Here is a 27,061-nt window from a genome sequence, read left to right as displayed (position 1 = left end):
GGGTCGGATCTCAGGGGTCGGGACTGGCGGAAGACTGGGCACTTAGGTGCGGTCAACAGAACAACTGACTGAGGTTAAGGGCTGAGATCAAACCTAGCTGGGAAAGGTTAGGGGTCGGTCGCTACAACGATGTTTTGAAGTTTGTCACCTCGAACTGGATATATTATGTCCGGTAGTGTTCTTTGGTCCCAAAGGTAATTGGCAAAACCACCTGTCTGAGGGGTACAGTCGCGTTGCTCGTGATGATCTCGTAAAACATAGAGTTCATCGGGGTGAGCATATCGGTGACGTCGAGGCTCATCTTTTTCAGTGTCTTGGCAAACAGGATGTTGACACCGCTGCCACCGTCGATGAGTTCTCTAGTTAAGTCTGGAGCCAGTGACAACCCTAACTAGCACGCCAGCTGTCGGTGTTTAGACCTGACAATCTACCGAGGGGGGTGTCCGAGGTAGTGTTTTGGTTGGTGGGGCTCGTCGAGATCAGGAACTCGAAGGTAAATGCAGACACACGGTTTAGACAAGTTTGGGCTGCTAGATTGCTTAATACCCTACGTCCTATGTGTTGGTTGGATTAAATTGCTTTGGAGAGGGGTCTCTGCCTCGCCTTATATAGTCGGGGGCAGGGTTGCAAGTCGGTTAGTTATAAGAATACTAGTCGGATACGACTAGAAGAAACCTACCCTACTACAACGTGTACTTTCCTAATCCTCGACTAGTTCCTATCTTTCCATGTAGACTACGCCGTCCTACGCTATGGTCTCCATGTCAGATGCATTTTGGTGTCCAGCCTCATATTTAGGTCAAACCTTTTGGTGGGTCCATAGAGGCATGTACGACAGGCCAGTTACCCTCCACTGCAAATAGCTATTTGTAGCTGCGAAAACTAGGAGTGGGTAGCGCGCCTGCCCCTGCAAATGCTGTTTCAATCGTCCATGGAAACCATTTTTTAGTAGTATAAGGCAGTACCGTAGCTATTTGGCGGAACCCACACGTTCCCCTGAAACCCTTTCACAAACTATGCATTGGTGTACATCTTAGCTGTGCAAACAGCAAAATGGAGCCAAGATATTCATGTTCCCTGCAACAGAAGATTTGTCATGATAAAAGAGAGAGAAAAAGGAATCCTAACTCTCTTCCAGAGATGATTGTCCACCACTATTTGACTTCCTATTCCATAGTCCATGATCGATATCACTCTCTACCTTTGACCCACTCCCAACTGCAAGACATATCACGTAATGCATGTTTTTGCAGCGGGAAACACATATAAACCACTGCACATAGTACCTAACTTTCATCTTCTTGACTTCTCGCATATATAGGAAAAATCACTGGTTTCTGTTGTTTGTGATATGATGGTGCAGAACATAGTTACACGAGATTCCAATATATACTACTGGAAAACTTAATACCGGTCAGGCGCCTGACCAATATCGCTTGTTCGGTATTGAATGCCATGCCATTTAGTACCGGCCAAAATGCTCGATACTAAAGGGTTTTTAGTACTGGTCGGTAACACCGACCGGTACTAAACGGCTTTGCGCCTAAAAAATAAAGAAAACAATTGATGAACAGCCAGGAGGCTCCCGCACACGCGTATTGTCGCAAGTCACAAGTCACGAGTCACGCGAATTTCACGTGTAATATGTGCGTGCGCAGTCTGTGAGATTCGAATCCATGAGCTCATACCTCGCACGAACCTTCCTTTATCATCTCACGTGACGTTTCTGTTGAAGTGACATGCGACCTACCCTTGGCGTGCCTCGCTCTAGAGCTGGTGCGCCGATGCTGACATGGGGCGCACGCTTAGGAGTTAGGCCTGGGCTTCTACTCGGGAATGCGGTGCTTGGCAAGTTGGTAGGTATATGCCACGAGCCTTAAAGCCACATGGCTCAAGATCGAGCTTGGATTGGTCGCTCACCTGACCTCGAGCCTAATTAAGGGGTTGCGACGCCGATAATGTCATTGTTCTGTTATCAAAACTAGAGCATGCTGCACCAGTCTAAATAATTTTATTACTCAAAAGCTAGCATAGGAGTATGTCGTACATATGGTTTATGAGAAATCCTGGAACAAGGAAAGATAAGTGAATAAAAAGAAGCTAAACAAGAATAAACTCAAGAAAAACAAAGCAATAAAGTCTACAACAACAAATAATTGTAATGGATAAACCATACAAAAATAAAAAGGGCTTTTTGGCTGCTAGAAATTTGTGTGCCACACAAGGTACTTGCTAAGTGCAGCCGACAATGAATTGTTTATCTTTTTTTTGTCTCTCAACTACAATAACTCCAACTCTGACTACAAGATCACATCCTGTATTCATAAAATTTGGGCGACAATTTGACCAAAGCCATGTGCCAAGTAGGGAGAGGCATAGGCAGAGGAAAACCGGTGTTTGGCACTAGCTAGTTTCTTGTGGAATGGTTCACCATATGGAGAAAATCCCCCAATGTACGAAGTAGTTCTTTTCACTCGTCCACATCATTTTTTTCTGCGCAAGACGAACAATGACATACGCACCATAACCTTGAAACAAAGGAGAAAAAAGAAAAGCAACTCTAGTATGAAATGCGGCTATCAGTGCACGTATGTACTAGCTAGTGCACGGCGTGTATAGATGAAATTGGCATAGCTGAATTGTCTTGTCAATTAGGCACATGCATCTTTTACTCGATTTGCTGCTTTGTGTTGACTGTGACCAAACAAATTAACTCGAATGACGGATTACGTAACATGACCACAACAACGAATTCCGTAAGAGAGAAGATTGTTTGAGGAGATTGCCTTTTAATTAGTCGCTTTCCTCATTTTAGCGTGTTGTTTGTGTTTTTTTTTCTGTATCCCACCTTCTCTATTAATACATAGACAGGTAGTTCTCTTGAACAAGAATAAGAGACGTCTTTCTCATATGAAAAGCATCAACCAATCGGAGTGGGAGAGAAGAGGAGCGAAGTCGTGTCCTTGTCGTTCCCAGTTTTGAGATTGAGGACGCGATCCAAGAAACCAAGGCAATTGGGCGTCCTACTTGCCCGTTGCCGTTGGACAGCGAGCTAGTGGCGCCACTACCCGCCCTCACGTCGCACTCCGTCCACTTGCCTAGCTAGGTGTGTAGACGTATGTACTACTTGACTACTTGTAGGTGTGTAGAGGTCTACAGTAGCTTTGCTTGACTACCGTGGCCTCGCGATCACGACCCCAGAGAGAGAGAGAGAGAGATAAACCAACTGCACGATGGAACCAGTACTTGTTTGCTACAAAGTTCATGTGACCCAGCATTTTGGGCCAATCAGATTCGTTGCATTTTCAGCCTGGCTTAACAGTCCATTTCACTTTCTAGCAATGTAGGTTATGCATATCAGTTTCCTTTTCCTTCTTGAAGAAAGCAAAAGAATTTAGGACCCGTTTGGTAAGGATTTTCTAAACTTTTATCTTCGGAAACAGGAGAATCCCTACCAAACAAAAAACTGATATTACACAGACAAACATAACAATGATTCCTCGATGGAAATGGAAACTAGAAATTAGAAACCAGAAGAAACATGTTTTTCAGGAGTTGAAAACAGTTTCTCCAGAAACATTAATTTCTTCGAGAAACCAAATCCATGCCGGTCCTAATTAAGCAATTTTGCAAGATAAGCTTTACTGCACATATTACCTAAATTAAATAAAATGCTCTAAGACAAGTGAACGGAAAGACATATTTGCGACAATAACCGCTTTGCAAATTTAAATTAATTTTTTGGTGAATTTATTTGCCATAACAAGTTTTTTCCAATAAGAGGGGAGAAATTGAAGCATGTGTTCTCTGGCACGTCATGAAAAATTATCATGCTGAGTTTATCTCTCTCTCTATATATATATATTCGGCATTTACTTATTATTGCACTAATTAAACAACTTACCTTTCATAGAATTACCCTATATCTAATTTTGTAGGATTGAAAACTGGATGGAATTTTTTTTTGAGTGGTGGAAAGTAAAAGGTACACTAAAAAAGCTTAGTGCACGTCCGGATAGAACTCGGTCACACAATTCAGAACGGGAGAAAACGAGCATTATGTCTGTACAGATCATGAACTGAAAACCCCTCTGGTGTGGTCGACATCTTCACGAACAGCCTCCTTGAATCACTTTCTTTCATTTCGTTCTCAACATCAATATCACCCCATCGAACCACCCAACTTGACAGCGCGCGGTTAAAAAAAAACAGAGAGAGGCTAGTTGGCTAGTTGGCTTAATCTGTACGCGGTTAAATTAGGTAGTGGCAGCTGATGAGGTGATTGACCCTCTATCATAACATCGATGGATCAAGGCATGCATGCTAACTAATAATTTAGGCAGCTTCTAACTTTACACAAGTGACGTATCATCTACAGTTAACATAATCTAGCAGCCCACTATTATAACATATAATAGTTTGCTACGGATGCATACATGACCCACCTTATTTCCTCATAAGTTTCTTAGAGCCCGTGTCTCAGCTGGATGCAAGTTTGTAGCCCAATTCTTTTCTATCCATCTCAGCATTAATTTGATATGGCAACTCTATAATTGAATTACATCATTTTAGGTCAGTCTCAGTGCACAGCTTCATTGTACAGTTACCAAGACTGTGAACTTGGTGACTGAGTATGATGGATGTCATGGGGACAAAACTCTCTACTCCTCTCTCCTCATAATTACCTTGCCAATGCAAGTCAGCAATTTTGATGATGTGGAATAGAGGTTAATGTTCATGAAACTCTCATGGTACCATTAAGATTGACCTTACTACACTTACTCTAACATTGTGGAAAAAAGAGCAATCAACAACGATGGAAAACAGAGGTGCCGCTGCCATCACCCAGCACACCACAAAAGGCAAGCTATGGAAAAGGAGACACGCCCCACGGGGCGCAGGCCCAGTCTACTATCCAAGCTCAGGGAGACAGCACCATGGCTCGCTAGATTTGGCCATGCTGCAAATTTCTGTATGTGACTCATCAACTGTGTGTTGCCGTCTTCCCATTCTGCCCCCGCAGCAGTTCCATCTCCCACGCCGACCCGTGTCAATCATGCATGCAGCATGTCCCGTTATGATGATCGTGGAGTACAATCGATCAGTACATGCTTCGTCGATGACCTTCAGTCTTCTGGTCTTAATCTGATTCCAACAGATATCTACGCAGCTTCAGTCGCTCGGACCACTAAATTAATTAGGCATTGGATGCTTTTTTCTAAGACGTTTTTCGTTACAGCGATGCAACTTCAGCAGAAACCTCAAAGCGCAGAGTTACATGAGGCACCACCGGCGACAAACAACAGAAACACGACAACATAATAGAAAACCCACCACATCACCACCACACAAAACACAGAATTAGGCATTGGATGCTAAAGCTTTTGCCTATTTTCAACCAGCAGATCATGCTGCCCTTGTTGCGTCTCATCTCCATGATCATGTACGTGTTCGTCGATCTCATGGGCATATAGTACGTGATGTACTGAGTTGTTCGTGCCAACGGCTGATATTTTAATCAGCGATCCCGGCATGCGATCTTTTCTACTACATCATGTCCATTATTATGATGGCTATAGTGGTGGATTTGCCCCCTTTAGCTTTAATTTGGGCAATCTAGTACTGCTTGTGCTTCATTTGATATGACCGGGTTGGTGGCTTGGCAAAGAGTACGTGCATCAGCACTTTCTTGCATTGGTTGGTTGTTGCAGTGGATGTGGATCATGCCAAGACATGTTTCATTATTGCACAAGTATTTTTCTAACAGTTTATTAGTGCCAGAATTTCAACTATATATGCACAAGTTCTAAATGCGAAGCTACTGTTGCAACCAACTTTTCTTTTTCTCAAACTAGTGTGACTGTGGCAAACAAACAACTAGTGGGTTTTTAACCTGAAATCGCTACTATAAGGGCTGCCCTACATGTTTTGAGCTTTAGCTTATTGAGAATAATGAGACCGATTCATGATTTGTGACAATTTTTTTTTGCTAGGCATCATACATGGAGAACATGCTTTAATCTATGGATTTGCTTTTAAATGGTGTTTGTATTGCGAACTCAGCATCTCAGCTGGTTCCTTGCAGTGGAAACTGTCCATCTAGGTTCAAGTTCTTGACTCGGTGTGAATGTTTGTATTTTTCTGTATTTATTTCAGGGTTAATGGTGCTATTTTTTTTATGGCAGACATTGTGCCTGTCATCAACGAGACATCGGTGACGACTTCATCAATCTAAAGATACTCAGTCTCTCTTGAAGTACTTATGGTGTAGGGTTTGCATGCGTGTTTGCCAGCTCAATCTCTCAGATGTGCTCGTAGGAGCATAGGGTTTGCGTGCGTTTATAAGAGCATTCGCGTCTATAATTTGCAAAAAAAATATTGTTTATATTCCCTTCTAAAACGATCTATGAAATAATTTCAATTTATTTATTAACAAATACTAAAAAATGCGTGAAAGATATATCCTGAAATAGCTTTTGTAGGGATCATATGTCACCAAGCCTTTTCTTGGTACTATCTCCGTTTCAAATTACAGCTCATTTTCTTTTTCAAAATTGTTATGCACCTAGATATACATATTATGTGAATGCATCGTAAAATCCAACAGTAATAGTTGCAGTTATTCTTTTCGTGAGTGAATTATTGTAGTATTATCTAGTGCAACAATATTCTTCTTTTTTTTACGAGGTAGCGCAACAGTATGTGCTGGGCATTGACATTGTTAAAAGGAGGAGTTTGAATTCATTAGCGTGGAGAGGCAGGGAGAGGAGGCCATGGCCTCGGGGGAGGTGGCGATGACGCGACGCACGGACGCAGACGCAACAATGCCGGATGCGGTGTTGTCGACCCGCGACTGCACCACCACAGAAAAAGGCCGTCTCACCTGCAGTAAACCAATTAATAAACGCTGCAACACACGCCAGCGTGCATGCCCTCCCTCTCCACCAGATCATACGCCACCAAATGCAATGCAGCAGCAACACGTACGTATACGTACTCTAAAAAACAAAACAAGCAGCACGTATAGTCGGAGCAACAATTAAGTCATGTACGTATACGTATACGTATATCATATATGTACATTATACACGTACGTGATTGCATTGCATTGGTTGATGATTCATTTTATTTTATATACAAAGAGAAGAGCAGAGAAGAGAAGAGAAGAGAAGAGAAGAGAAGAGAAGAGAAGAGAAGAGAGAAGGCGTGTGTTTTTTTGTTCGACCGTACGAGGAGGTGCGGACACATGGATTCCCCACTTTTGGGCACAGCCCAGCTCTGTCTCACGTAGCCCGATGATACCCTCCAATTTATTCTCTCTCTCTCTCTTTTTTTTTCCAATGTATATGTATACATCTGTTTAACCCATCATTTTATACCCATTAAGGTGCTGTACTTCACGACTGCTGCTGCTAATATCCCGGGGGGAGAGAGAGAGAGAGAGGAGGGTGGTGCGAGAGGCTGAGCAGTGGGCCCGGGCTGGCCTTGACCAATCGGAGCTCGACAGCAGCCAGCACCCAGCCAGACCACACTCTCTCGCCTCGCGGCGTCTCCCCTCCTCCCCTCCCTCACCACCGATCGATCCCTCTTCCTCTCCTCCCTTCCCCTTCCCTTTAAAGCTAGCCAGCTAGCTAGCCACCTACCTGCCTCGCCTCACCTCACCGGCGGCGACCCACCCGCCGTCCGTCCATCTTTCACTAGCTGCTGCTGCTGCTGCTTCAGGAGGCGGCCGGATCGGAGGGGGACGACGACGGACAAGTTAAGAATAAGAAGAAGAAGAGGAAGAGAGGGATCCGTCGATCGATCGATCGATCGACCAAGGCAGCAAGCAAAGACGAGATGGGGCGCGGCAAGGTGCAGCTGAAGCGGATAGAGAACAAGATAAACCGGCAGGTGACCTTCTCCAAGCGCCGCAACGGCCTCCTCAAGAAGGCGCACGAGATCTCCGTCCTCTGCGATGCCGAGGTCGCCGTCATCGTCTTCTCCCCCAAGGGGAAGCTCTACGAGTACGCCACCGACTCCCGGTATGCGCCCACCTCACCTCAATTCTCCATTCCATTCCATTCCTCCTGTGTGTATGTGTATGCAGTATATATATATATATATGCTCCATTCATTCATTCATTCATTCGCCAATTCACTCATTCCACTGCTGCTGTGTTGCGCTCGTGCGTTTATCTGTCGCCGTTGCCGTTTTTGGCTCTCGCCCGCCGATTCCCGGCCGAAAGCTCCCGCTGGGTTTTGCCGTTTTTGGCCACCATGGTCCATGCCTGCAGTTCCAGTTTGCTGATGCTTCCTTCCCTTCCCTTCTGGGGTGCTACAGCCGATCATTTCATGCTGCATCTATCTGCAGGCAGCTGCCTGCCTCCTTATTTCGGGAAATCTCGCCATTAATTGCTCGTCTCGTCAGTTCCTTCACTTGTGCTTGTGCAAGATGCCCTTTTTGCTTTCTTGCTGTTGCCTGCAGGCTGCTATGCAGATGCTTGCCTTTTCTGGGGATTGGTGACTCCTCCAGTCCTCCGTTTAATTCCTTTCTTTCTTTAATCCAGCTGATTAGGCTTGCTAACATCATGTCATGCGTGGCTGATTATAGCAGATCAGATTAGATTATGCCGTGTAATCAGATCTTGCTTCCTCACCAGGTGCTCTTTGTTCGTCAGATTTGTACTTGGGGTGCTATTTTATTCCTCTCCCAAAATCTCGCTTTGCCTCTTCGATTTCCCATCCACCGGAATTAATTATTAATCACATGCAGCGCCTCCCCATTCCTGAGCAAAATAAAATTATCACATGTTCCGAGGAGTTGGCCACCAGTCAGGAAACGACAGCATATGCATGTAATCTTGTGTGTAATTCTCCTCGCTCTTCTTTATATATTCTGCCTCTTTGCTGCTTGGAACTTCGAGCTGCTAGCTTAATCGCTCTTCAATTCATCCTCTAGCTCAGACTAGGGGAAACAATGATGAGTTTATGACCCCTGAAGACGGATAGATCTGGCTCTTCTCTATCTGCTGATCCTTTGACTTCTCCGATCCGTTTCCTTCTCCCATGTTGTTTTAATTTTCGAGAACGTTAACGTATCCTTCCATGCTGTTTCAGCTTCACAAGACATCGTCTGTTTCTTTCATCTATTGTTCTTCCATGAATAATGGCTTAGTTTTTTTTTTGGCTGTATTCAGTGATTTTTGGTCCTCCTTTGACTAGCATATATACTTGAATCATGGTGTACAAAGCAAGTAATGAGAGCAGCAAATCTTGCAGTCTACATCATATTGCCCACACTGATATCCATGTAAATCCCATGCATGTTACAACTAACAACAGTATGTGAGTTGTACTACAAACACTATATGCATTTATCAGGATGTATGCCCGGATTTGTAGTGTTATATTCTAAAAATATGGTAAAGCTGGGAGGTACTTAATTCTGTTTCTTCACTTTTCTTTTCCCCCTCTCTTTATGTCCTCTTTGCATCGAAGTTCTATACATTTTTCTGGCCTTCCGTATTTCTTTGATGGCTCTCATCATGGGTGAAAATGCGATAGTGCTTTGTGTACATCATTCCTTGCATATAACCTCTTCTTTTTATAAGTTTCACGGATGTGTAACTCAATCATCAGTGAAACTACAGCTAGCAACGCTGGTTGGGAACTCAGTAAACCATCTTAGTTTCATGCACATGTATATGTAGGAGTTTGTTTTTCTACACCTACTTCTTGTGACATTGTAAGTCATGTGTAGCATCGTTCAATAACTGCTAATAGATATAGGATCATAACCTGTCCATGCGCCTTACCGTCTTTAGATCAAACTTGTTATTCTTGACTAAGCTCAAGCTGAGCTATAATGGATCACTTGCCTTACCGTAACGGCTGAACTCTTTTTGTAACCCCAATATCACATGCGTTGTGTGCTTCTTCACGCATTAGTTCCACATCCCTATGTAGTAGGTACCTAATATCCGTGACTGCTTAAAGATAGGACACGCATTATTTGGATAGCTTATTAAGGTTCTTAACATATGCTTCTATGTAAGAAGGTCTATTATGATGATGCATGGTGGTTCCAAAGTAACATAGATCTGCAGTAGTGCTTTCTAAACAGTTAACATCTTGTCAACCCAAACAGTACTTTCGGATCTGAAGTTAAACTAAAATTTAATTAAATGGTAATTAACTTCAGGCACGACTCTTCTTTGCAATTTCCACATTAGCTTATATGTTTGACTGCATGGTTGCTTCACAAATTTTTTAATTATGTTGAGTATTCTCCTGTTGCAATGCTAGATATGTGACAATAGCCTTGCATGTCAGCTTATTCTTGCATGATTGCTTTCAGAATATGCCCAGCATTTACTGATTTGTTGCAATATTCCTGTGGTTTAATGTACGAACTGATTGCTAAATTATTTCGAGGAACTTCAGAGACATGATATAGTATTCTTTTTTCCTCTTTTCAGCATGGACAAAATTCTTGAACGTTATGAGCGCTATTCCTATGCTGAAAAGGCTCTTATTTCAGCTGAATCTGAAAGTGAGGTAAGATGTTAGGTTGGGAAACTTGTGATGCACCTTATTTTTCGCATGCACCGATGCTGCATTCTCTTTTTATGAGTAAGGTAGCTCATACTTCAATATATCTGGAAATTTAATTTATGTTTTTTGAATACCAAAACAATAAGCTTTGCTGAAACAGTTTAACCTAATAAAAGAATGTAGGGTACTAGATAGGATGGCCTTATATTTTATGTTAAATATAATCAGTTGGATCTTTTGTGCACCTACATATATGAGAGGATATGTATGATTACCTGAATTCATCTTATGGTGCAAAATACCATATACATATATGAGAGGATATGTTCTGGTATACTTGTTTTTCATGCTTAAAAGACCGCACCAGATATTTATGCATATCCTAGTTTGAGAAAATGTGCATGATGCCACAAATATCATTATTACATTTTGTCCATTTGATGCCTTGACAGAATCTGGCCAACTCATTCACATAACGTTTTACCTGTTCTTGTTTATTTTGTTAACAACTTTTGCGCAAAGCTATTCGATGACTGCCTGTAGTTGTATTATCTTTTGAGCTCGCGTTGCTGTATCTGTGAACTTACCACAAAGCGATAACAATATCTGATTTCCATAGCACAAAAAATAAGGATTTACTTGGGACTCTTTTATATGGCATTTGAATTTAAATGCATACGAGTATCTGTGCATAACTAAAAATTTTCTACATTTTTTAGTCAACAGTCTTGAATATTTCGATAAATACCAGTGATGTAAATTTTAATGTACAGCCATAAAACTTTAAGGTTAATGTGCTATGCCTTCAGTGATGGTTTTAACTCTTTATAAGAGTGGTAATGGACACATCTCTCAATACAGTAGGCTATGTCCAGTGACCAGTGGTTCTGTGTAGGGTCTATGTGTAATGCCCCGATCTGAAATACGGCTAACCCACTTCCAGTGCCGGAGCATGTGCCATACCTTGTCCACACAGGACCCACACGTCATGCGCACCATGCCCGCACATTTGACCCGCACACGCCTGTGACATAGCAGCGCATCTGACCCGGCTAACCCACTTCCAGAGCCGGAGCATGTGCCGTACCTTGTCCACACAGGACCCACGCGTCATGCGCACCATGCCCGCACATCTGACCCGCACACGCTCGTGACACATCGGCACATCTGACCCGGCTAACCCACTTCCAGTGCCAGAGCATGTATGGCGCCCGTGACACAGCGAAAGTTGGCTTATACCAATTGTAATGCCCCGACCCGAAATACGGTTAAGATTCACTCTACATGTTGAGTGAACCACACCTACGTATTAACCTACTTACGCTTTTATCCTCACTTCGTGTTAATACGCTTTCCGGCCTGGTATTTAAGCTGGTCTAACTGGTTTCCACTTGGTTTGGGACTAAAATCCTTGCTGCTACAGTAGCATGCAGTGCCCGATTTTTGGCCCACTGGCTCATGGGCTGGGATGTCACACTATGTTTTATATAATTTTACAGAAAACCCCAGAAAAAGAATCTACATGTTTTAGCATGGGGATACATTTTTCATGTTCGCTGTTATTTTATATGAAAGTGTTGTTCATAGAAACAATATATAGTGCCAATATATATTTTTTATAATATGCTCACTTAGCCTTTTTTTTTCATCATAAGCATGGCAGGCATGCAGCACATGCACATGACTTAATTTGCTTAGAAAGCCTAGAAATCTAGGTGAAAAATGTCTCCTGCTAACACCTCCAAATACCCCACTATATTGATTTGTATGTATGTATATCTATATATCTATATATAGGAATGATTATCTGAAGAACACCAAAATAACATTTCTGTGGAGATATTTATTAACATATATGCAACAGCACTGATAATAAGAAACAATAAATTGTTTTAAAAAGTTAGATATAAGCAAGTACCACATTTAACTGTAAGTTCTCTACTAGGACTGTAGTTCAATATTTTGTCACTAGTCTGCCATGCTATCCAAAGAGGACCAATGCTCAGAACATTCTAACCTTAGTATGTTGTCATCTTTCTTGAGTTGATATTGCTTCATATATTAATCCCTGGTTTTTAATCCCTTTATGTATACATCACGTCACTGATTTCCTTTTCCATTCTCAATGCTGATTCATAGGTCTTGCTGCATATGCAGGTAGAAAATATTAAATTACTTGAAAAGTAATTATATTTCTATTGTAGTTTTAGTAGTCAGTTCTGGTATACTTATTATATTTTTTCTATTTATAAAACAAATGTACTTATTAAATTTTCGAATTATGAAACGTATCAATTGTCTTCAGTAGTAGTTGATAATGATTCTTACAGGTATTTATAAGTCTTACATACAAATGTTTGAAAATCAAATGATTGTGTGGACTTTTTTCCAATGTAAAATTACATAGTAGAAGAGCCACCTAATTATACGCACTGCATTTCATACCAGACTGATCTTTGCTTATGCCTAACCAATAAAAGTTTAGTGTATCCTTACCATCATCAGGCTGTCTTGACTGAGCCTGGCGCAATGGCACAATATGAATTTTATGATGTCTCACTCTAATCAGATTACATGCTTGTGATACATCGTAATCAGGATTCTCAATTCCCCTCTCATATGCAATGTCAATACGGTGCACCTCCATTAATATTCATCATAAATCATTCGAATTAGTCATCATGTACTCATCTTTACTTATAATCCACATTAACTGAATGTCTGAATACTGAAATTATCATTGCTTTTAGGCAATAACGTAATGGGATTTTTGTATAAAAGTAATAGGAAATCATTCTGCTGATTTTTAGATGAATATTATTCTGTTGATAACCATGCTTTGCATTGAATTTGATCTGTTCTCATTGCTCTTTTCATATCTCATGCTTCAGTGGTGCGAACCTTGCAGATGTACCATGCCTGCTGTCATTGCGGCAAACATAATCATGAATTCATGACTAACTGCTATTTTTGCTGATAAGAGTGCAAGTGGTAATGTGTGTGAATGTAGTGTAAAACTGATGTTAACTAGCTGTCTGCAGCAGCAAAACTTATGTTCAATTCAAAATAAAATAGTGAACTAGGCATACACATGTTTGCTTCTCATTGCTGGGCCATCCATTATCTGCTTAGTCCTAAACGTTTCTGACAGAATTTCCTTTTGTGTTCAGGGAAATTGGTGCCATGAATACAGGAAGCTGAAGGCCAAAATTGAGACCATACAAAAATGCCACAAGTAATAACTATTCGATGGTGATTTGGAATTTGAATAATGTGAAACTGTTATAGTCGTGTTATTTTCCTCAAAGAAAACCCTATCATCTTGTGTAGTATGCATTGCAGTGTATATATGGTGCACGCCAAATGATCTATGTGTCTTGCATTGCAGGCACCTGATGGGAGAGGATCTAGAGTCTCTGAATCTCAAAGAACTCCAACAACTAGAGCAGCAGCTGGAGAGCTCATTGAAGCACATCAGATCAAGAAAGGTAGTAACAGTTTTGCTTATTTTTTCATCTGGAATCTCTTCTTTCGTTTACTGTGTTGTAATGCTTGTAGTACTGCTACACATTGTTTGCTGTTCTAAAATTTGGCATGCTTAGTTTTTTGGCAACTAACAACATAATCCCTTGTTTGGATGTGCAGAGCCACCTTATGGTCGAGTCCATTTCTGAGTTACAGAAGAAGGTAATCAAAGCTGAAAACTTCCCTGCAACAGGACACTGCAGGCCAATAAAACTGCACTGAACTGGAGTAGCCAATTACCTGATTACTTGTGGTTAAAAGGCCCTGCATATCTTGAACAGCCATCACTGTAAACTGCTGATAGAGAAATATGACTGATGAATGTTTACTGCTGTTTGGTGCAGGAGAGATCACTGCAGGAGGAGAACAAGGCTCTACAGAAGGAAGTAAGCTGCCAAATACTGTGGCATTGCATTGAGAATAGAAGTGTTGATGTGCTCCTCTTTTGTGCAGCTTGCCGAGAGGCAGAAGGCGGCCGCCAGCAGGCAGCAGCAGCAGGTGCAGTGGGACCAGCAGACCCAGCAGGCCCAGCAGACCCAGCAGGCCCAGGCCCAGACAAGCTCATCATCTTCCTCCTTCCTGATGAGGCAGGATCCACAGGCGCTGCCGCCTCCACAAAACATCCGGTACGCAAGCCCCTGGTTGTAGATATGCTCACTTCCAGTTGTTACTAAAAATTGATCGACGATGTATATCTCATGCCACTGTTTAGGTTCCCACCGGTGACGATAGGGGAGAGAGGCGAAGAGGCCGCTGCAGCGGCACAGCAGCAGCAGCAGCAGCCAGGGCAGGCACAGCCGCAACTTCGCATCGGTGGCCTGCCGCCATGGATGATCAGCCACCTCAATGCTTGAGCAGGCGACAACACGTCGACCTCGACCACCACAACCACCACCACCACACCATGATTAATTGCCGTGCCTATCCATCGATTGCGAGCATCCTCACCTGCAAAAGTGGTTGCTCACCGTTGGTTGAATCCTAGCATAAGTTCATGGCAGCGATTAAGCTAAACTATTGTTATGTTTGCAAGAAGAAGGGTAACCACTGTATAATCTCTTGTCCAGCATGTACGTACCAACTGATGCATGCCCCTATATGCCTGTATTATCGGCCAAGTTACCCCATGAATCTAGTGCTTTTGTTGAAACTAAAGGGTGCAGATCAAACATGGTTTATGTAAATAGTTTTAATTATTATTAGGATTATTACTACTGCTGCTACCTCTGCCAGTAAGTAAGTAAGTAAAATTAATGGGACAATGAATAAAGCCGTCCTTAATTGCGCTGCTGATTCATATGATAGATGGAAACCGCATTTTCTCCCAAAGGTTTACAATGTCGGATGCCGGGGAGCATGAGCGGCAATAATTCACCTTGCTGTGCATATGATGTGATGCTGGCAGTGCCATCGATGTGTTGCCCTTTTTGGTTGCATGTGCAAGTGCAGTGTCTCTGCATTCTGCAAAGCCGAAACACAGCACTAGCATGATTGACTCTCGATGCTAGGGTCTCAGATCCCGGCAGTGACAACCAAAAAGTTCAATTTGGCTTTATTGTATTTAGTTGAGCAATTGAGCATACATAACTCTTTCTTTTAAAATAAAAATGGTACTTCTTTCATCTAGAATCGAGATGGCAGCTTCCATTCTCTTAAACCCTAGTTGCAGCCAAAGAGAAAGTAATGAAAACTGAGCTATTTTATTTAGGCCCGATTTCCTGAAAATTAACTCAACAGCTTTACTCAAAATGTTTTAAGTAGTTGATCAATCTTTGAACTTGCATCGATCAAATAAAATGGTATACGAAACAAAGTTAGCTAGTTTTTATGATGGGGGTGGGGTGGGGGGTGGGGGGGGGGGGGGGGTAAAAGTTAAAACTCAAGGAAGACTCTTTTCGGTGAGCTTACCACAAATTATTTGCTACTAATTTTCCTAAGTACACTTCTAGCAAGTTTCAGAAACATAACTAGCCATGAGACATGACCTTCCTCGTAATATTTATGATTCAAAGCCGCGCTGTCTGAAAAAATGTGCATGCATTGGAATTAAAAACAGTATCATTTAGTCATTTGATTGGCTTCATGTTTTTGTTAATTAGTGTGGGCCTAGCTTTAATTAGATGTGTCTCCCTAAAAGCTAAAAGTGTACTCTTTTGTAGGACAAAATTTGAACTCTAAAGGAACATTTATTGTTGCGGAAGATGGAGCATGTGCCTATACTTATTTGGAACCGATACGGATAGTCTTCCATGTTTGTAATTGAATTATGGTGTGTTAGAGAAATTGCGAATTTTTCATACATATGAACCTGATTGAAGGCAGACTCTATAAAAAAACCTTGTAGATTTTGATTGCACATACACATCTAGTTGATTTATTACTTATTCAAAGTTGTTTAGATGACAAATTGCCACTAAGTATCAAATTTTTAAAAAAATTGTTGCATCGTTATTAGCAATTAGTGTAATGGGATGGCAAGAAGGCCGTATGTTTTCCCACGTGTGTACACAATTCTTGGCACACTCGTCCGAGTCAAACATGTGCTGGGATCATTATAAGGAAAGAGAAGATAAGGGGGTGTTTGGATACGAGGTGCTAAACTTTAGTAGGGTCACATCGGATGTTCGGATGCTAATTAAGAGGGCGCTAATTACAAAACTAATTGCACAGATGCAGTCTAATTCGCGAGACAAATCTATTAAAGCTAATTAATCCATCATTAGCAATGGTTACTGTAGCATCACATTGTCAAATCATGGACTAATTAGGCTTAATAGATTCGTCTCGCGAATTAGACTCCATCTGTGCAATTAGGTTTGTAATTAGACTATATTTAATACTCCTAATTAGTATCAAACATTCGATGCGAAAGGGTGCTAAAGTTAGCCGGGTGTATCCAAACGGCCCTAAATTTCAAATATCCTCACTATTACCGTAATCTATATATTGACAATATATCTCTCCACAGTGATGGCCTCCAACATTGCGACACGCATTGCGCACACGATATGTCCTTGGGCCTTGCTGGGTCTGCGGTTGTATTCTGCGGCCCGCCCGCGATGAAGTTTCGTAGTTGGGCTGCGGGTGGTTTGGCAAAGGCCTCGGGAGGCTGCTGGGCTTCAAGGGCGCTACACCATGGGCCCGTTTAGGCTTCAAAGCTGCGGGAGCATGAATTTGGCCTGCACATTGTACTAGCTTGTTCTGGGTTTGATTTTTGCTGCACACTCCTTTTGATCCTAAATAAAATGCTGCATGACTGATGTTCTCAAATTTTTGAAATCAACAGTCTAAACACATTTATACAGGCATGGTGTTCTGCAGTACATTCGCTGTGCCCATGATGCCAGATAGGAGCTTCTGCTTCCAAAAAATAGATGGCCACCACCAAACAAGGGCAAAAAGAGTGAAACTTTGAAGAAACATGTCCCAGAAGACACGGTCAAGTCTTGAAAGCTTGAGGCCAGGACTCGTCCAGCTGTTGAGCCCGTCAACAAAAACCGGAAGCCATGCATGGATGGTAGCTGAATCTGAAGGACATCTCCATTTTCAGTTCTCCAGGCCGGTGGTGAAGAAGAAGAAGCTAGCTGCTAGAGATGTCTACGCTGCCAGGCTTCCTGTCCGTGCGCGTGCTGCGAGGGGTAAACCTTGCCAACCGTGATGCAAAGGGTAGTGACCCCTATGTTGTGCTCAACTTGGACGGCCAGGTTGGTTGCTCAATATAACTTATTAATTTCATTCATGTATAGTTGATGAAATTTCAAAGTGTTACCCGGCCGATTCGGTCGATTTTCTTGAACATTTACTATTGCCCTGATTTGTTTGGCTTGACATCTTTTGATCACCTCTTCATCAGAAGCTGAAGACGAGTGTGATGAAGAAGACGGTTAACCCAGTGTGGAACGAGGATCTGACCCTGGCTGTCATGGACGCATCAGCTCCCATCAAGCTCGTTAGTGTCTGAAGATCGATCTCCTTGTTCAGTAATTGAAATGAAGAAGAATTACAATTGACTGTGCCGTTTACATTGATTCCTGAAACCCAAACACAAACACAGGAGGTGTTCGACAAGGACACGTTCAGCAAAGACGACCGGATGGGCGACGCGGAGTTCGACATCGAGGCGCTGATGCAGATCATCAAGATGGACCTGGAGGACATCCGCAGCGGCACCGTGGTGCGCACCGTGCGTCCCGACAAGCACTGCTGCCTCGCCGACGAGAGCCACATCATCTGGCAGGACGGCCAGGTAGTGCAGGACATCCTCCTCAAGCTCAGGAACGTTGACACCGGCGTGGTGCACTTCCAGCTCAAATGGGTCCACATCCCAGGTACATTATATTCAGACTCTGAATATTGCATTGCTAGGTGTTGCCGATCGTCGTAGCTGAGAAATATGATTCCTTTTTTCGTCAGGCTGATCGAACAAGGTTCACTAGTACCTTGTCATATGGAATTCTTAGTCCAGTTTTGCTCGGCCGAGACTCGATTTGGTATTGCAGATACCCAATGTGAGCAGCTAGCATTGGAACGGAGACAAGCCCCATCCATCCCGAATATCAATCAATACTGCCGGCCAGACGATGTTTTATTTCAGTGACTTGTTCCTACTGCTTATGTAACTATACTGGTACATATACATACATATATATAACTATACTGGTACATATGCATACATACATACATCAACATGTGGTATGATTGGTTAAGTTTGCTACATCAACATGTGTTTAATCTTTTACGGTAACTATACTAGTATTTAAAAAGGATCAGTATAAAAACATCCGACGATCAAGATTAATTATATACCACTGAAAACTTTACATGTGGTATAGGCAGTATACATAACTAGTATAAAGATATCATGATAAAAAAAAACACAAAATGACATCACTATAATATTTTTTTGGCACTAGCTTAAAGTCTAAAAGTCCATTCCATTTGAAATATCACATTTTACAAAATAATAATTACTAAATTATTCATAATCATTCATAATCATGAACGATCCTATATACTCCTTTCGGGTTTTTTTACATGTCACATTAGGTTTGTCCTAAGTCAAATCTATTAAACTTTGACCAAATTTATAGAAAAATACAACCAAACATATGTACTATCAAAATATATTCCTTGGTGCATTCAACGAAACAAATTAGGTATTGTAGATGTTGTTGTACTTTTCTATAAACTTGGTCAAAGTTGGACTTAGGACAAACCTAAGAGCAACTCCAACAAAGTTGCTATCTGGATGGCCATCCCATCCGGCTTGCCAAATACCCTTCCACAATCTTCAAACTTGGCAAGCAGGTTTGGCTTGCCAAATATGCAAAATGGAGAGTGTGAAATGGAAAGTCTGTTGTAGTGCGAAATGGAGAGGCTGTTGAAGTGAATGGATAGTGTAGATTTTTAGAGAGGAAACTAACTATTAGGATTTGGAGGGTGGAAAATGGATAGTTTGTTGAAGGGAGTAACTCAATATGGAGAGAAATTTTTTTAACAATTTGGATAGAGAGTTAAATGCAGAGTTAAAAATGGATTTTGTTACGTGATATGCAACAAAATCCTACTTAGTACTGTGTAAAAAAAAGCTCATTTCTTGGAATCCACATCGAACGGAATCAGAATGTCTCTAACCGCGCTGGACGGTGGCGTCTCAGTTAATGTAGCGATCGCTAACAGGTGGGCCGGCTCCACCTTCAGCTCGATGCCGCGCGTCATCCTCGGGCCGCCAAACTTCAAAAAGCTCATTTTGTTAAGAGATAAAGCTCTGTATGTAGTTAAGATACAGCGCTAGAGATAGAGCTCTTTGAAATCCGCAACAGATAAAAAAACAAATAAGCGCTAGAGATAGAGCTCTTCAAAATCCCTAATTTTGTTTGGTGCTAGGCTATAAATAACTCGTACGTGTTCCCTCCCTAGCACAGAGAGCCAAACTTCTCTCAGCTCCTTTCTCGTAGAAAAAAAATCTGATCTGTTCATTCGCCTCTCGACCATGAATTCTTTCGCCGTTAGCTGTTTCGTCCTCTTCTTGCTGCTCAACAGTAAGCTACTCTATCGTCAACATTAGCATTCGTACCGTTATATCTCATGCATGTGATATGTATGTGTTGTTGCATCTACTTACCTACGGCTGCATATGCATGCAGGCGCAAGCCGTGTGGCGGAGTCCCGAGCGGTGGCCGCCGGCGACGTGTCGTCCCAGCGGCGCCACCGTCACCACGGCCACCATCATGATATCGATAGCCCCCCTACTGATGATGATGGTGATACCGATAGCCCCCCTTCTGATGATGATGATGATACCGATAGCCCCCCTGCTGATGCCAAGCCCAAGAAGCTGTTGGTGTTCGGGGACGACTTCGCCGACACCGGCAACGGCGACTCGGACCCCCAACTCGGCTACGGCTCCCGCTCGTGGCGCTCCCCCTTCGGCATGTCGGACACGGCGCACGGCAGGCAGCCGAGCGGCCGCTTCTCCGACGGCCTGGTGCAGCCGGACTTTCTGGCCAAGATCATGGGCCGCAGCGAGTCACCCCCGCCCTACACGTACGACGACTGGGACGACGGCATCGACGCCGCCGGCCTGAACTTCGCCGTCGGCGGCTCCGTCGCGCTGGATACGCCGGCGGGCGTGCCCAAGCTCAGGGCGCAGGTCCAGCAGCTGAGGAACCTGATCAGGGACGGCGTGGTGGAGCGCAAGGACCTGAGGGACTCGGTGGCGCTCCTCGCCTACTCCGGCGACGACTACGCATACGCCAATAACGACGTGAGTAGTATCCTGGGTATTTGCTGTATGTATATGATGTATATACACATCTACGTAGTAGAATATTGATGGATCATTATATTTAATCCCATTGCATTTGCAGGCGATGAACGATACGATATCGAAGGTGATCGATGAGTTGGCGAGCATCGTGTCGGATCTGCAGGACCTGGGCGTCCCCAAGGTCCTGGTGAACACGGTGATCTCGTACGGCTGCACGCCGTGGCTGACGAGGCAATCCAGCGACCCCTACAGCTCCTGCGACGACAGCCGCAACTGGGTCTCCGATGTGCACAACACGGCGCTCCGTGACCGGCTGGGCGGCGAGGAGGACGTGATGCTCCTGGACGTGAACAGCGTGGTGAGGGACCTGGTGGAGCCCAAGGAAGGGTCGACGCTCTACGGGAAGCAGTTCAAGGAGCGCCTCCGGCCCTGCTGCGAGGCCAACGACGAAGACGCCGGCGACTACTGCGGCCTCGACGGGCGCTACTCGCTCTGCGAACACCCGGAGGAGTACTTCTTCTGGGACAACGACCACCCCACGCAGGCCGGATGGAGGGCCGTCATGCAGCTGCTCCAGGGCCCAATCATGGCGTTCCTCGGAGTCTCCAACCTCGAGCACTTCTGATGGCCATCGATCGATTGGAATAACAGAAATGGACGAGAAGATTTGGATTAGATAGTTTCGGTTAGTCAGTTCGGATTAGGTGCCTAGCTAGCTAGTAGTTTACGGAATAAACAATTCTTCGTCCATGCTTATTGGTGGTCTAGGTTTTGGTGTCAACTGTGTTGATAATGCTATAGTTTGTCATCATCGATCAACTGTGCTGATAATGCTGTCACACCATCTTAATATATCTTGTTCGTTTGGTTGCATACTATGTGTAGATCATCTTTTATCTGCTCAATTTAATTACTTCTGCAATCCCATAATCTTCTTTTTTTTTGTTTATTTGCGCAAAATACAAATTAAGGATGAACCGCGACGACTTGTTACGAAACAAAACTTTTCTTTGTGAGAGAGATAAGCGTTCATCCCCGCACCAATTAATTAGTAGACCACAAAAACAAAGCAAAGATACAGGAGCTTTGTGCGGCTAAACTTTTTGGTATGAACGTCATTAATTTAAAAAGGAACGGGGGTGGTATATAATTTGAGCATTAGCAAAAACTTTAAGGTTGTAAAAGTAATAACTCAGCACATGGAAAAGGAAGATCCTATGGTTTGAACATAGAAGTCAGCTCAAAATATTGTGATGATACAAAGAACACATATCAAAAACTACAAGGAAGTAAGGAACAAGTATTATCGCGTATCAGATTTTGGCTGGGTGGCTAGTTCGCGTACCACGACTTACCATCTGCATTACAAGTAGAGAAAACTGTGTCATCACAACAAGAGCAGCTAAGAACAAAAAACACTATACTATGCTTCTTGACGCGCGACATGATCTGATGATATGGAGAGCAATGGCTACGTATTGCTTTGTCGTCTGGACCAACGACTTACCTAGTTTGGATTTGTTGTGCTATCTCCTACGTCCTAGTTGTTTACATAGAACTAGAAGAAGGCAGTAGCAAAATAAAATCAGCTATTCGTAAATGACAAAGATATGGTTTGATCTCTCCCGAATAATAGAATTAATAAATGGCAGCTGAAGATATACCGTATCTATATCTTCGGCTGCCATTTATTAGGAGAGCTAATAGGAAGATTGGTGCAAACGACTACACCGCAAAACACTCACAATTACCACTATGGGTAGCCTCCCTAGATTAACTACAATAAGAGCAGCTTCAAGAGTCTCCTAAAAAATTCTCCCTCAAAATTATATATTGGAGGCTCTTCTAAAATTTTTTTTTCTAAAATATTATCATCCCGCAGCAAATCTCCAAAAACTAGCCTCCCCAATATTTCAAAACAGACCACATCATCACGAATGGGCCCAATCCAGTTAGGCTGCCCTCACCATCCCCTCACGATCTTTCCCTGTCTCTCACGACCTCCAAGAAAAGAGCTCCTCCGCCATGATCTGAGGCAGCCGGACCAAGCATATCATCAGCTCTCGCATATCCTGTTCCACGAAGCAAGCAAGCAGCAGCATGTCCTCCTTCTGTGTCTAATCGGGCAATCATCATGCAATTTTCATCTCACAAATTCAATCGATACACCAAATCCAACACAATGTGTTACTACTCAATTTAATCAAGCCAACTTGCAACCTTATCTCTTCCGTCAGCACCAAGACCTTTGCACAGAACTCAAGCACCGGCAGTAGCTGCTGCTGTCTATGGGCACTCCTCGGCAGCCACCTCACACCCGCGGCACAAACGCAGGTGCCGGCACCGCAGCAGCAGCACGCACCCATCCTCTGCGCTGCACGCCCTGTACCCCCGCCTGCCGTTGGCGCCCACCTGCTAGAGCCGCTCACCAAGCTCCATGTCACGTGCCACGACGCGCTCCAGGTCCGTCTCCATCGCGTGCTCCACGGCCTGACACTAGGCCGCACGATCTAGTGCCGTGCCTCCTCCAGCCCCTACTGCAACGGTGCATCCTCTCATTAGCCATCCATCTCGCCGGAATTGTGGGCGGTGGAGGAAAGGTAGAAGGCGGCGGTAGAGGAATCGTGTGACGGGGCTCCTGACGTCACTTCCCATCTGCCGGACCACCATCGCCACTACGAGAAGGCGCCCCACCAGATGCACGGAATGGGGGAGAGCGGCCTAGTGGTGATGGTGACGTGCCTCGACGTGGCGAACCTCGCGTGGGAGGGCATCCAGCATGGTGTGGGCTCGACCTCGATGCGCACGAGAAAGGAGAAACGGGGGCGATTGAGGGAGGAGCATCATGCGGAAATATGCGGGGGGACATGAGGATTTTTAGCATCACTGTATTTTTTTTTAAGAATAGGGGACTTGTTGGAGTCTGGTTTTCTCCCTAAATAAGATTTGGGGGTAATATAAGCTGTAAGGGAGCTTTGAAGTTGCTCTGACACGATAGGTTTGGGTGTTTTATTTTTGCTAGGTAGTATAACACGATCGAATCGTTGTAGATCTCGTTCTTTTGCATCCATGGAAGGATCTTTGGGTCCCTCGTTCTAACTTCTAACCATCACAAACTAGGCCACAAAAAAGCTTAGACCTATCCATATAACTGGGCCCGGCCTATAACTACCTTTCTCTGGGCTGTGTGTACTCTAGGCCTATTCTTGGGCTGCAAAGTCAAATGGGCCTGGCCTTCTTTTGTTGAGCCATTCCTTCTTCTCCATTGGTTTCTTGTTCAGCAACAGCTTAGCTGTCGGTCGGCATCACTCTCTCTGTTCTGCACAGCCTCCTCCGATTCCATAATTTAGCAGCGCGTTGGTAATTTGTACACCGTATAATCGTTCGAAAGATGACCAAGAGCTTATTAAACGACGCAAATCACGCATCTGGCTGTGCTTACAGCTTGCATGCTTAAGTTGTGGGTCAACATATACATATTTTATGCTAGTGGCTCGAATCCAATTTGTAATATTGGTAGGTACCGAGATTATTTTAGGACATCCGGAATATTAAAAAAATTGGACAGCTCGATATATGTTGCAATAGTTAAGCATCAATGTTCTAATTACTATTTCTACATGTTTCACTGTGAATGTTTTGTTTATGTTGTGGCGGAATTTTCTATCCCAGAGTCGAACGACGTAGTTATTTCTCCGCATATTTTTCAATGTTGCAACCATAGATTTTCAATGTTGCAGATATTTTGTTTTGATGTTGCAACGGAGCGTCCGATGGGAAAATTTTCATCGAACGTCCAGACGCTAGCAGTACCGATTATTTTAATTAAAAAAAATTATTTATACTATACCCATCACTTTGCCCACTTAACCTCCCTAGCATGCTAGATTTTGGCTTATTCTATATTGATGATAAATTGGTTCGATTCACATGGCACTCAAGGTATGAGAACCTGCGAGAACAATTATAGAAAAATTCCTTCAAGTACAAATTTGTAGAACAGGATGTGATGCTGTTGCATGACACAAATTTTGAACTTCAAATTTAATTTAAATTACAGTAGGGAGTTACAAGGACAATTTCCATTATTAGGGAAACAAACTTTTTGTTTGACAAGGTAAATGAGTAGAAATATTGGAAAAGAGTGCCAGCAAAATGGCAATTTTTTTTGAAAAGTAATGGCTATTTTTTTTAACTTTTGGTTATTCGATAGGTGTCGGTGCACGTCAGCACGTGCGGTTAGGGAGGCAGCAAGTCAGTGGAGTAGGAGTGAGAAAAAGTAGTGTACAGGCAGTGCTACTGCTCAACTGTAAACAAACAAAGCAGCAAGCATACGCAGTATGAAGAAAAAACCGAAGAAACAGGAGGCACATGGCTGCCACATGGGCCTGCATGTCGCCACTTGCATCTGCTGCTGCTGCTGGATGCAGCTTCTCATCGATCTGCTTATCATGCCATGCGGGAAATGCGGCAAAATAAAAAAAAGCAGAATAATTTGTACCGGGAAAAAAAGATAATTAGGTGTAAATGAATGAATAAAGCTCTTCACACTTGACATTACACTAACCTTGTTTGAAAATTGCATCGACAACTCAGTTACTACTACAGTAGCAGCATTACCGAACTCCACTTGAAAAGAAAGCTAGTAAAAGTTGAGAGGAAAAAAGAGAAAGGAAAATGGGACCAAGAACCAACCAATAATCACGCAACCGAGGAGGAGGAGGAGCAGCTAGAGATCTGAAAGGGAAGAAGAGAGAGGAAAAAAAGGAAGAAGAGAATCTTATAGCACAACTGAACCGATCTGATGGATAGATGGACCTCTGATGTCTGAATGGATGGATCAGAGTCATCACTCATCACAGCATAATCCTGTTGAGGAGCAGGGCGGCGGCGCCTGTGGCGGCAATAATGGACGCGTAGGGGGTGGCGCCGGCGAGGAGGGACGGCGAGGCAGCACTGGACTTGGCCTTGGACTTCTTGGATGGGGGCGAGGGCGTGTCGTCGGAGGAATCGTCGGATGAGGAGGAATCATCGGATGAGCCGCCGGAGGAGGAGCTGGGGGAGGAGCCGGTGGACCTGGCGGTGACGTGGACCTTCATGCCGTTGTAGCAGTATCCGTAGCTGCAGATGAAGTAGTAGTCCTTGGCCTCCTTGAGCTGGAAGGCGTAGGTGTGTCCTTTGCTGTAGCTGCTCAGCGCGTTGGCCTTGTCGCAGTTGTCGTACCCGACCTCGTCCACCTGCACAACGTCCGACCGACCGTTCTGGTACTCGAAGACTGCAACAATGGATTCGTTCTCTGCTTGTCAGCACCGAGCTAGGTAGCTTTTGTTGTTCTTGTTCAATTTCTTGAACGGAAATTGGAACGGAATGGAAGAAGATTGAAGGAGCCGGAGGAGCAGCTTACTGAGCCAGTCTCCCTTGAAGAAGGGTTTGTGCTTCTTGACCCAGGCCGTGTAGTCGACGTCGGGATTCCAGCCCTTTTCGTCGCCCACCGTGTAGTTGGCCGCCTCCGCCGCCGACGGCAGCTGCGACGCCGCCACGGCGAGCACAAGCAGGGCCAGCGCCAGCCGCATCTCCATCGTGTCTCTCAGAGAGTTAGTTGGGACGGATGGGATGGGAGATGGACCGCGCGGGTGAGCTGGAGGAGGAGAGGAGCTGCTGAATCTATCTATGAGCAGCGGCCAGCGGGTGGGTGGGAGTGGGACAGTGAGGCGAGGAGAGTGACGACGAGCTGAGTTGGTGCCGCAAATGCAAGAACCCTCTAGACAGAGGCAGGGGATCGGTGGAGCTGCATTTTTATAAGTAGAAGCAGATCCCTCGCCTGTCAGACAGTAACATGCACGCCTCTTCGCATCTGCTGCTGCAATGCTGGGCGAAATTACTGCAGCAATCATCTGCTGCTTGGTCTCCTATTCTCGAAAACAAAAAAGTAATTCATGGATGGATCGTTGGATCCATCTCTCAGCCAAGCAGCAGCAGCAGCAGCAGCATCATCTGTATGGTCATGATGCAGGATCGTACACTGCTAGCTTTTGTTGGCCGTTCGTTTCTTTCCTTCCTACCAGCTTAGCTGCCCATTTAAGCTCTGCAGTGTTTCGTAAGCAACTTACGTGTACCCGTGCATTCTTAATTTCAACATGCATGGAAATTTATAGCAAGGTTTGTATGCACGCTTCATCTAACGAAAAAGCAGCGTCAGAGACACTTTCATCTACTTGTTACACTTTGTGT

At 43.8% G+C, this 27,061-nt stretch overlaps 4 protein-coding genes across 4 annotated transcripts; 3 read left to right on the top strand and 1 right to left on the bottom strand.

The window, feature by feature from the left end:
* Positions 1-7,428: 7,428 nt before the first annotated feature.
* LOC117846532 (MADS-box transcription factor 15) lies at positions 7,429-15,358 on the top strand. The gene is made up of 8 exons (XM_034727736.2): positions 7,429-8,024; positions 10,461-10,539; positions 13,707-13,771; positions 13,925-14,024; positions 14,182-14,223; positions 14,406-14,447; positions 14,515-14,687; positions 14,774-15,358. The coding sequence occupies exons 1-8, from the start codon at positions 7,840-7,842 to the stop codon at positions 14,913-14,915; spliced, it is 828 nt and encodes a 275-aa protein (XP_034583627.1). The 5' UTR covers positions 7,429-7,839; the 3' UTR covers positions 14,916-15,358.
* A 2,296-nt stretch (positions 15,359-17,654) lies between these two features.
* Positions 17,655-18,479, top strand: LOC117842597 (protein C2-DOMAIN ABA-RELATED 5). The gene is made up of 4 exons (XM_034723079.2): positions 17,655-17,765; positions 17,915-18,010; positions 18,116-18,389; positions 18,475-18,479. The coding sequence occupies exons 1-4, from the start codon at positions 17,655-17,657 to the stop codon at positions 18,477-18,479; spliced, it is 486 nt and encodes a 161-aa protein (XP_034578970.1).
* Positions 18,480-19,986: 1,507 nt separating this feature from the next.
* On the top strand, positions 19,987-21,710 carry LOC117846146 (GDSL esterase/lipase At5g03600). The gene is made up of 3 exons (XM_034727263.2): positions 19,987-20,102; positions 20,208-20,827; positions 20,931-21,710. The coding sequence occupies exons 1-3, from the start codon at positions 20,054-20,056 to the stop codon at positions 21,453-21,455; spliced, it is 1,194 nt and encodes a 397-aa protein (XP_034583154.1). The 5' UTR covers positions 19,987-20,053; the 3' UTR covers positions 21,456-21,710.
* Positions 21,711-25,347: 3,637 nt separating this feature from the next.
* Positions 25,348-26,607, bottom strand: LOC117845037 (mavicyanin). Its single transcript, XM_034725908.2, has 2 exons — positions 26,235-26,607; positions 25,348-26,105 (listed from the first exon to the last, which is right to left on the bottom strand). The coding sequence occupies exons 1-2, from the start codon at positions 26,407-26,409 to the stop codon at positions 25,687-25,689; spliced, it is 594 nt and encodes a 197-aa protein (XP_034581799.1). The 5' UTR covers positions 26,410-26,607; the 3' UTR covers positions 25,348-25,686.
* Between the last annotated feature and the right edge of the window lie 454 nt (positions 26,608-27,061).

Source organism: Setaria viridis, chromosome 2 (genome assembly GCF_005286985.2).
Source record: "Setaria viridis chromosome 2, Setaria_viridis_v4.0, whole genome shotgun sequence".
Classification (NCBI taxonomy): domain Eukaryota; kingdom Viridiplantae; phylum Streptophyta; class Magnoliopsida; order Poales; family Poaceae; genus Setaria; species Setaria viridis.
Note: the sequence above shows the minus strand (reverse complement) of the source record. Positions and strands in the feature narration are given on the sequence as shown.

Excerpts from the sequence above, each read along its gene's own strand:
- LOC117842597 (XM_034723079.2), top strand. The coding sequence starts at position 17,655 with ATGTCTACGCTGCCAGGCTTCCTGTCCGTGCGCGTGCTGCGAGGGGTA. Across the intron at positions 17,766-17,914 it reads TGCTCAACTTGGACGGCCAG|AAGCTGAAGACGAGTGTGAT; the intron begins GTTGGTTGCTCA and ends CCTCTTCATCAG. Across the intron at positions 18,011-18,115 it reads CATCAGCTCCCATCAAGCTC|GAGGTGTTCGACAAGGACAC; the intron begins GTTAGTGTCTGA and ends ACACAAACACAG.
- LOC117846532 (XM_034727736.2), top strand. The coding sequence starts at position 7,840 with ATGGGGCGCGGCAAGGTGCAGCTGAAGCGGATAGAGAACAAGATAAAC. Across the intron at positions 13,772-13,924 it reads ACCATACAAAAATGCCACAA|GCACCTGATGGGAGAGGATC; the intron begins GTAATAACTATT and ends CTTGCATTGCAG. Across the intron at positions 14,688-14,773 it reads CCGCCTCCACAAAACATCCG|GTTCCCACCGGTGACGATAG; the intron begins GTACGCAAGCCC and ends GCCACTGTTTAG.
- LOC117845037 (XM_034725908.2), bottom strand. The coding sequence starts at position 26,409 with ATGGAGATGCGGCTGGCGCTGGCCCTGCTTGTGCTCGCCGTGGCGGCG. Across the intron at positions 26,106-26,234 it reads CTTCAAGGGAGACTGGCTCA|TCTTCGAGTACCAGAACGGT; the intron begins GTAAGCTGCTCC and ends CCATTGTTGCAG.
- LOC117846146 (XM_034727263.2), top strand. The coding sequence starts at position 20,054 with ATGAATTCTTTCGCCGTTAGCTGTTTCGTCCTCTTCTTGCTGCTCAAC. Across the intron at positions 20,103-20,207 it reads CCTCTTCTTGCTGCTCAACA|GCGCAAGCCGTGTGGCGGAG; the intron begins GTAAGCTACTCT and ends ATATGCATGCAG. Across the intron at positions 20,828-20,930 it reads ACGCATACGCCAATAACGAC|GCGATGAACGATACGATATC; the intron begins GTGAGTAGTATC and ends TTGCATTTGCAG.